The sequence below is a fragment of the Podarcis melisellensis genome, assembly GCF_964234715.1.
Source record: "Podarcis melisellensis genome assembly, chromosome: 4".
NCBI classification, from domain to species: Eukaryota; Metazoa; Chordata; class Lepidosauria; order Squamata; family Lacertidae; genus Podarcis; species Podarcis melisellensis.
In genome coordinates this window covers 58,852,660-58,863,100 of record NC_138531.1, presented here as the reverse complement: position 1 = coordinate 58,863,100, position 10,441 = coordinate 58,852,660, and the positions used below count along the sequence as shown (strand labels likewise).

The window sequence follows — 10,441 nt, the reverse complement described above, 5'->3', positions numbered from 1 at the left end:
AAATCCTCAAACTGCAGAGCGAATACTCTTAATATTTAAGAAAACTGTGTGTATGTGTTGATTATGGAAATCCTTCCAAGCCTTGACATACTTCTGCAGTAGCATTATTAAACTTCTATGTGGCAGTGAGATTCCCCTCCATCTTATAAACACCCTAGTTTAATGGCCATGACCTTATTTACATTCAATAGGGCAGTCTCAAAATAAGCACAACAGACAGTATAAAAGGTCTTTTATTTTGATAATACAAAAAGACAATTTTGTAAATGCAGTCTCCAAACAAAATTATCCTTTTTCCACACAGAAAATCCGCTTCACAGTAGCCTGCAACCCAGCTTAATCGTTTTATGTGCCAGTGTGAAAGGAACTGTAGTTCCAGCAAGAGACGCCGATACAAATGTTACTTAGCTAACCCATCAGGATTCCAACTGATGAAATAAGCCTGTCCAAGTCTTATTTTTCTCATATGTCTATTTCTTTTTTATAGAAACCTGTGAGAACAATTTGAATGTGTGTGTGTGTGTGTGTGTGTGTTTTAAAGCCAATGGCTTCAGTAAGAAAAATATTTTACTATAATTATTTGTCTAAAAATAGGGAGGGGCCATGTTATGGTTTACAAGTTTGCCATAATAAGTTAATGTCCGAAATACATTTACTTCTTTGCAAAACAACTCTAAATCTTCAAGTAAACCTTAAAACTAATTGGGTTCTGCAAGCTACTGCACCAGCACAGCAACTCATAGGGGGCACAGTTAAGGATGCCAGTAAGCCGGCTCCAGCATAATCAAATCACTATGGGTGGGGAAGAAAATCAAGTCTGCTTCCTTTGCCATAAACAGAGGCATGCCTTAACAGCACCTGAGTAAGCTGCTTTTAAAACAGTTTTTTAGAGCTAGGTCCACCAGAGATGGCTGCCCTTCTGCTCTTTAGAAACTTCTAGAAGCTATCCTGATCGATGAGATACAGACTTCCAGACGTTGATAGTTTGGGTAACTGTGACTTCCATGAAGCTTAATTTTACCAATATTTGACCTAAACTTGTATGGTTTTCACTTGTAACTTTGCCTTGCCATGTAAAATCATCACTTGGCAACGTAAAACTTCAATAAAAATGGATTACAGAAAGCTGTGAGGCAAAGCTTTCTCTTCTTGCTAAGCTAAGCAAGAAGGGTTACCCCTTTAATATATGGAAGGGCTACAACCAATTTTTAAAGGCAACAGGAGTTGGCCTTGTGTTGGAAAGTTTAGAAAAAAATGTGAGATGTACATTCCTCTCATTACAAGAAAAATGCAATTTATGGTTGCATTCCAACATTGTGCAAGTGGATTTCCTCTCGCATAACAGGACTTCACCTTCCTCTCCCCCAAAATCTGCTACAAAGGGTCTGTCCCTCCCCAACCCCCCAGAGGAGATTGAGGGAGTATGCCAGGGCCATATGGGGAGAGGGGGAAGGAGAGGAAGTTCATTTCTCACACAGCCATCTGCTGATAAAATGCTATATTCTATCTACCGATACTGTAAGGACAGCCTGAGAATAAGTTTGACGTTTTCTTCAATTCCATCAACAATCTCTGATTCACATTCTCAATTTATTTGGTTCACCTCTTGTTGCTGTACACCTAAAGAATTCAAGTCTCTTTAAAAGTAAAGACTGGTCTGCTTCTTTATATCCGAAGTAAGAAACAATGGGCCCGAGTTCCCATGAGCTACTGAGGCTCACAAGTGGATTTCTTTGTATTTGCTTCTTTCAGCAGCTGATAACCATGAATTCAGAACACCTATGACTTATGACAATCTACTTTCAAAATCCAGATTTTAAAAGCAGTTTGCTTTGCAGGATGGGTTAGGAGTCAGAAGATCCTTGGGCTCTTAGAACTAGATGTCCAGCTCTTTGAATCCTGATCAAGTAGTTGGTGGTCCTACTAATAGCAATATAATCTTCAGTATCTATACAAAGACTACAGTGCAGTTCACACACAGCATCCTGCTCTTTACACAACTGGTTCTGCTCCTTGAAAACATTCTCCGTGCCCTTTCTCCACCACCACAAAAAAACAACCACTCAGAACTAGGTTTCAGCCATGTTCTTTGAGCCACATTGTACAGTACATTTCGCTCTACACACGATTATGACGATCTTTGACAAAGTGCCGATATAGACAAACACAGAGTAACCTGGGCAATGAGATATAATGTTCGTTAACTATCTCCTCAACAATGGCACATTTTTAACCACCATAATTAAGAAAATTTCTGACCATTGTATCTCAGGTTTGCACATGTTTGAGGGTGAGACCCCAAAAAAACACTCAGTATTGTTTGCATTAACATTGCAACACTCTGTGAGCGTTTTGACACATTAGGATTACACATTAATCCCTATGTCATTAATTGCAAATTTAGAAGCAAATCTAAATCTAAAATAAGTAAACAATGAGATGTTTACTTCAATGCTGCTGACTAACATCAGCAGCCAGAAAATACCAGTTTTCTTATTAACAAGAATGGAGTGTTTTCAAGAGTCCTGGAATATTTAGTTTCAATACTTTCTACAAAAGCATAGACTGAAATTGCTACTTCAACTTTTTTTATGGAATGGTTAAAAAGACTGTTCTCTGAATTGCACAAACTGTGACAACTAAAGCAAAGGTAGAGTTATCTGCATTATGGAATTTTTCAGTAGTAATAACTGATCAAAACCGAAAAATACAAGTTTTACACTAGCCTCGCTTGGGGCACAACATTAGACTATAGTTTAGTGTTACATGAATAAGAGTCAGGTGCAAGCACTCCCTCAAGTAAAATTTGAACTGGCTAGTCTTGATTTTGGATTCTTGCAACAAGCCAGCTTCAAAATAGTGGCTTATGAAGCTGGCTTCTTTCAGTAAACCATAGTTAAGACTAGCCACAGTTTAGGTTCTGGATGTAAAGCTAAACTGCATTAACCAAAAAAGGAAGAAAGTTTCTAACCTACTCACAGCTGCCTGAGGACAAGGAAAGTGGGATCACACAAACCACAGCCTCATTCACATAGCACTAAACTAAACCATAGTTTTAGAATTATATTTGAACAAAGTCAACATACCATACAATCATGGAGTTTCCAGTGATAACACATACAATTGCAAACTTCCCTCAGCACATGAGTAGAAACCATAATGTTTGCCTCTTACTACCTTATACTAGAAATACTAAGAGGTGTCCAATAGTGATGATTCCCCATGGCTAATGTTAAGGAATGCATTAGATTTTTGGTAGGATCTGCAGAACAGCTCTTGGTAAAGTGCTACTATCTAAAGCACATTCAAGCTTCAATGCAACATTAAGAAAAGTGCTTTTAAATGCCATTTAAGATGAACTTCAGCTGTGCTATCTGCATTAATACTGCTACTGCCAGGCCAGTTCACAGTCAATACATATTCCTGGGAAATGCCAGGAAACAATGCCAACACTATCTCCCTCATTACTTCAGAATGGTGTAATTCCATTTTCAAGTAAAGAAGTCTGGAGGTTCTGTTGATTATTAAATTAATAAAATAAAATAAAATCATGCTTCAGAAACAATGTTTCTGATCATTGGCTTTCCTTAACAAATGAGCTCATGTTTTCCTGTAGCTCAAGTATTAACAATATTTTCTTCTTTATATAGCTAATCCCTTACAAGGGACACAGGGAAGGAACTAATGTACACTGAACAGTCCAACATGCTAATGGATTTAGGTTAGGACATATAGAGCCCTGCTTAGTTACGGAACTGAAGAAAATAAAATGGGATAAGAACACTGACACTTAGATGAAATTTATCTTTCGTAAATGCCTGTTTGGAATTTCCACAGCACTAACTTGGAGGGGCCAAGATCCCCCCACAATTCCAGCCTGAATGGCCACCCCTATTACCACAGCTAGATCTGGGTCAACGGAAGTGTTGGGTTTCTTCCCAAAGAATTCTGTAATAACTTTACGTATTCTTGGAATTCGGGTGGAGCCTCCAACTAATACAATCTCATCTACTTCAGTCTTGTGTAGATGTCCTTCTTTCAATACCTGCTTAATAGGAACAAGAATCTTCTCAAAAAGGTCTTCATTTAATGTCTCAAAGAGTTTCCGGGAAATTTCTGTTTCAAAGAGAACTTTTTTCCAAGGGACGTTCTGTGTTTCTGAAAGACTGCCCTTCAGGTCCTCATTCATCCCTGTTTCGATTTCTGAAGGGACACTTTCATGTTTGCTGTATACATTGTTCTCTTCCTTCAAGGGTTCATGTTGGTGCTTCCGCTGTGGCATAGTAAGAGAAATTCTGATTGTGGAAGAGTTGTGAACCGTCAAGTTCAATTTGACAGCTTCTACAGCCTGTCTGAGTCTATGTATCTCTTCCTTTTTAGAAGGCAGAGAGCCATATGTGTGATGCATCTCATCATATAGGTATTGCATCAGTCGCTGATTGAAGTCCTGCCCTCCAAGTTTGTTGTTACCTAAAATACAAAGCCGACATACAGACAACACAGCAGTTGAAGACAATGATAAGTATAGCTTAGAAGCATAGAACTGAGGAGTTGGAAGAGACCATGAGGGTCATCTAGTCCAACCCCCTGCATGAACCCATGACCCAAAAATTAAGAGTCTCTTGCTCCACTGAATGAGCTATCTCCTAAAACAGGTGGTTTCACTGAGCACTTGAGAGGTTGCCACAGACAGCTGGTTGGCTGTACTGAGCTTGGTGCATCATAACCTGGCTTAAGCTACTCATAAGTATAGGTTCATTTGGAAGCAAGTTCCACAAAAAAAATCATTGGTGCTCATTATCCAGAAAATATATTAGGAATAAATGGGACACACAAAAATTAAGGCCAATAACTCGCCTCTCTGACCTCTCTATGTTCACCTCATTATAGGGAAGTCTTACAGATTTATTTATTTTCTTTATATCCCACCTTTCTTCCAGTACAGGACCCAAGGCATTCATTCATGACTCGTTTACTACAACATCAAGTGTTAATTTGCATGCATGGGCAGGCCATCACAAATGTAGCACCTCGGACAGGACTTCTACATCTTTCAATGTAATCTTAACTACAGCATTTTTTAATGAAGTCAGTTCACATATTCAGCTGCCCGCGATAAGCATGAGTGTATCCAATGGTATACAAGCAGGGGGAAAGATGTAGAACCAACCTACAGCTTGCCGTATTAGAAGTGCCAAGTAAAATTATTTTAGTGACTCAAACCCTAGCATTAAAGACTCTTCTTTACCTGCCATGGCTCGGGTCAGAAACATCCCTCCTTGCTTGTTCAGCAGAGAAACATCCAACGTTCCTCCACCCAAGTCTACGACCAGAACATTAGAAACATCAACTTTGTGGAGACCATATGCCATGGCTGCTGCAGTGGGTTCATTAATTACCCGCAAGATTTCCAGTCCTTTAAAAGATAAAATATGTTATCAATATTTTTATTTTTGCCTCCTATTCCATCTAGTAAAATAATGATTCTAAACCAAATATGACGACTAAGTGTGTCTAACTCTCCTTCAGACAATAAATGGTTGTGTATTTGTAAGTGATTTTGTTTCCTTAATTTTGTTTCTAACTCTGCTTGTCATTCTGGAGAAATTTCATTCACAATTTCTAACGCTGCACAAGTCAAAGCCAAAGACAAGTCAATGCTGGCCTACTATTATATAGGCTCCAAGTATGGCATTATGAAAATAAACTGAGTTTAGCAAGAATACAAGGGAAAATATGCATCACCTGCAAGTCTTGCTGCTTTAATAGTGTAGTTTCGTTGTCTTTCATCAAACTCTGCTGGCACTGAAATAACTGCTCTGGAAACAGGCATTCCAAGGTAGTCCTCTGACATCCTCTTCAATTTCAAAAGGAGTTGAGAACCAATATATTCTGGTGTTACATTATAAGTCTCATTGGTTGCAATGGAAAATTCAGCAGCTCCCTTGTTATTAATAATCTGAAAAACAAGAGAAAAGCAGAATCTTTAAGCTGCTATCACATACATATGAGTGAGTGGACCTGCCTGTACACAGAATTACTCACTTAATTCTGAGTGAACATAGGAGTGTGCTGTTAAGAAATAAAATTCCTTATTTATTCATTATATTTATATAGCCATCTCATGACAGTTCTTTGGGTGGCTCACACAGCAAAAAAGTGTAAAGTATACTCTAAAACAAAATTAAAACTCCATATGTATAGGAACCACAGAAACATGCCAGAATTCATCATAGAGGCTTTCTTTTTCATTTAAAAGGATTTGTCTGAACTAGACATTACCTGAAATCACACGATGCATACGATTTAATTAATATTTAAGAGTGGTGTAAATTTAAGCAGTTCCCAACAGCACAAAATATATTTCCAAAACGTAAAAACATACTCCTCATTTGTACGAAGCACTTCTAACCACAAAGCCTCAGCTTCACCTATTCCTAGAACAAATGAATAATCTCAGGTCTTCTAACTTATTACACAGCAGTGAGAAGTGTGGGTATCAAACACTCATTGGCAGTTAGCTGGTAAACAAAACATTAAACTCACCTTAAATGGGTATCTGCGGCTCTCACTTATCAATTCTTTTGGTGTGAAGAGCTTCCCTATAAATCGCTTGGCGTCATACACAGTGTTCTGTGGGTTTGAATCTGCCAGCTCTAGCCCATCATATCCCACATAAATATCTCCCTCCGTGAATGACACTATGCTTGGAATGCTGTTGTGCCCACTTTCATCAGGAATCACTTTCACCTGCCCTGTGCCAGGAAGGAAAACGCCAACTGAAAAATATGTGGTGCCAAGGTCAACCCCTATTACTTTTGGTGTGGGCATAGGTAAATACTGTTGGGCCAGGTATCCAGCTAATAAAAGTGTCAAAATAGCAGAACCTGAAAGGAAAGAAAGAAAAATTAAAAGTCAGAAAATTAATCCCAGAAGTATTTAACAAGACTATCCATATTTTCCATAGAATTATAGAGTTGAAAGGGACCCAAGGGTCAACCAGTCCAACGCCCTGCAATGCAGGAATCTCAACTATGCAGGATCATACACAGCAGGTACAATTTTTAGAACAGCTATTGTGTCACTCATAAATTATATTTTTTAAAAAAGCTAAAGATCCCCAAACCATTTAGATTTTAATACACTCCATGGTCATTTTAGCTGCGTCTACTCTAGTTCTATAATATCATTTTGAACTGTACATAATATTCCAAAAGGGGTGTATTATGGATTTGAATCAGAACATTTTCATACTGACAGTTTTATTTTTAATTCCTTTTCTAATAATCCCTAGCACATAGTGTCTTTTTCACAGCTGCCTCACACTGTTGGCATTTTCACTGTGCTATCCACTCAAATAAAATCTTTCTGATGAGTCATGGGCACTGCCAGTTCTTTGAAACAGGTCCATCAAGCCTTTTTCCAGTATTGGCAGATGGCAAACACATTGCCTGTGTAACAAACTCCAAACTAGAAAGACAATGAAAGGCACCCTCCTAGAGAAAACAAACAACTTTCATCCTCTCCTTCTTCAACTGCTTCACTAAACACCCCTCTTCCTGTGACTCTACCAATCACTGATCAGTTTCCCAGAAGCAAAATTATAGACACTGAAGTCTGCAAAGGAAGTGCTTTAACACTTTCATCCCCTAAGTCCAGGACCATCCTGAGGCAAAGCAGCAAATGAATAGCAGTGACGCTGGTCAAATTATTTTGGTACCGGAAGCAGAAAATCCCACAAGTGCCTCTCTCCCTCCTGGGCAGTGAAAATACTGTATACATGCAAAACCATTTGTAATTTTTCATGATACCAAAGATCAGACGCCTGAGGTGATCACCTTTTTCTGGTTGGCAGCAGCTCCACCCCTCCCCCTCATCATAATTTATTATTTTTACCCCAGCCACCCTGGGCGGCTTCCAACCGAATATTAAAAACAATACAGCGTCAGACATTAAAAACTTCCCTAAACAGGGCTGCCTTCAGTTGTCTTTTAAAAGTAAAATTGTTGTTTATTGCCTTGACATATGGTGGGAGGGCGTTCCACAGGGCAGGCGCCACTACCAAGAAGGCCCTCTGCCTGGTTCCCTGTAAGCTCACTTCTTGCAGCGAGGGAACCGCCAGAAGGCCCTCGGAACTGGACCTCAGTGTCCGGGCCAGTACACCACAATACAAAAGCATAAAAATCAGTAGACTGTCCTACTGGGTCAGACCAAAAATTCATCTGGTCCAGCGTCTTGAAGTCAAAGGGTCCCACCAGATGCCTCCAGGATTCATAGAATTGTAGAGTAGGGAGGGACTCGAGTGTCATCTAGTCCAACCCGACACGGGTAACCAGAGACAGAAAAACATAGATCTCCTGCACTTTTAGTAGTTGTGCACCATTCCCTTTCCTACACAGCGAATTAGTGGGAGAGGAATTCTGTCCTCTTTTGCCTCAAGCCACCCTGTAAGCAGCGCATGAAGGCGACGTCCCTCCCCGCGGCTGGCATTCAAACGCACAGGTAGGCTGCCTCTGGAACTGGAGGCTCCTTTCAGACACCTCCAAAGCCCTGCGTGTACTCAAAAGCTTTCATTTTAGCTTCGAGTACTCCGGCGTAGAGCCCTGGGTTTCAGCGGCGGATCTAGGCCGAGGTTCCCCCCGAAAAAAGCAGCGGGAGGCAGGCAGGCAGGCAGGCAGGCAGGCGAGAATTTAGGGGGGATCTTAACGAGGCGCCGAGCAGAGGCTGACACGACCACCCACCCGCTTTCAGCCGGCCCCTCTCACTCACCCAGCACCGTCATCTCCCCGGCCATCTTCGAAACTTCTCGCTGCCCTGGCCCGGTCCTATAACGCCCCGCCTGTTGTTATGCGTGACACTCGCCGGCTTCCTGGGCCGTTTACCGCTGTGATGACTGTACCTTCGCAGCTTGGGAAAAAAAAAACCTCGCGCGACGCGGTGCATGCTGGGAAATGTAGTTCCTCTCATAAAGCCCCAGCGCAGTCCGTAGGCAGAGAAACTACAATGCCCGCCAGCCAAGCATCTAGTCGGCGCGCACTCTTACGTGCCACGCTGACCCCTCCCCTCAGGACACGTCACCCAATCCGTGCGAAGGGGCTGATGGGACGTGGGAGGAACTTTCCGGTGACGTACAGAGGAAGAAGGAAGAGGGGTCTGTTATGACAGCTTTTCCTGCGCTTTGCCTGTCGGGAATGGTAGTTTGTTGTCTTAGCTGCTGCGTAGTTTTCCTGATGCTTATCGTTAAAGTTTTTGTTTAGTTTGCTTTTGGTAAACTCCCCCGGTCCCCTTTTAATAGTTAAGGACTCAAAGCCCATCATATGCAACGGGGTCCCCCTCCCTTCCCGCCTAAAGGCATTTTGGATTTTCCAGAGGATGCTTAGAAGCATTTACAGGGAATGCCATTTCCAGAGCTGTGGGCTGAGCCAGTAGAGGGCGAGAGTGGAAGTGCTTGGAAGCAGCTCAATGCCACAGCCGGTTGCTGTGAGTAGGTAGCTTCTTCCATGTGATTTGGAGCCCTGGTCGCCCCAGCATTCCCAGACACGTTGGAAAGCCTAGCTCTGTGTTTTTGTTTATTTATTGCATTTATATCCCAGCTTTATATCCAAGCTGCTGAAGGTGCCACTCTTTAGCCGTGAGTTTCATGACTGAGTGGGGATTCAAGTCCTGGTCTCCCAAATTCTAGCCCGGTGTTCTAATAATCACTGTTTTTAAGGCTGCCCAGACGAAATATATTAAAGTATTAATATAAGTATTAATATAAGTATTAAATTGAGTTTTACATCACAGCAGTCAATGAAATGCTTTATGTCGACAAAAACAGATTGACAAGCACATATTTTTAGATACAAAACCACCCTCCGGGACCTTCCATAGGAGAAATTGTGATGAAAATTACTCTCTGGGAGTAGCCATCTTGCATTTTCAGCCACACAACTTTTTCCTCACCTTTTTGGAGAGGGTAATCCCAGCCCAATTATTTTTTTTTCTCCCTTCTTACTCACGAAATCAGCTGTCAACAATGGACAAAGGCATACTATTCTGTCTTAGGAACCAGAAGCAACAAAGAATTTTGTGGCCCCTTAAAGACTTACATATTTATTGTATCATATATTTTGTGGACTAAAATTCACTTTGGATGTGTGACATTGGTGGGCATACATTAAGTACAGAGAAAAAAGTATAATACGGCAGGAAAGCTGTATTGTATAAGCAGTTATACTCATTTCCCACTAGGTGTCAGAATATTGCTGGAGATGCGGATTTGATAGGACAGTTTTGAAGTGTTTCAGATTCATAGAGAGCATATTAACCTTTGGTAATCTTTATCCAAATTTTTGCAGATGCATAAATCATAAAGAAGCCTCATCATTTTCTGCCTATTATATTTAATTCTCTAGGTCTAACAAATTCACTGAACCTTCCTATGAAATCATTCTGGAAG

At 40.8% G+C, this 10,441-nt stretch overlaps 1 protein-coding gene across 1 annotated transcript; it reads right to left on the bottom strand.

The window, feature by feature from the left end:
* Positions 1 to 215: 215 nt before the first annotated feature.
* HSPA13 (heat shock protein family A (Hsp70) member 13) lies at positions 216 to 8,927 on the bottom strand. Its single transcript, XM_081907882.1, has 5 exons — positions 8,770 to 8,927; positions 6,547 to 6,887; positions 5,746 to 5,959; positions 5,249 to 5,416; positions 216 to 4,470 (listed from the first exon to the last, which is right to left on the bottom strand). The coding sequence occupies exons 1-5, from the start codon at positions 8,792 to 8,794 to the stop codon at positions 3,791 to 3,793; spliced, it is 1,428 nt and encodes a 475-aa protein (XP_081764008.1). The 5' UTR covers positions 8,795 to 8,927; the 3' UTR covers positions 216 to 3,790.
* Positions 8,928 to 10,441: the final 1,514 nt, after the last annotated feature.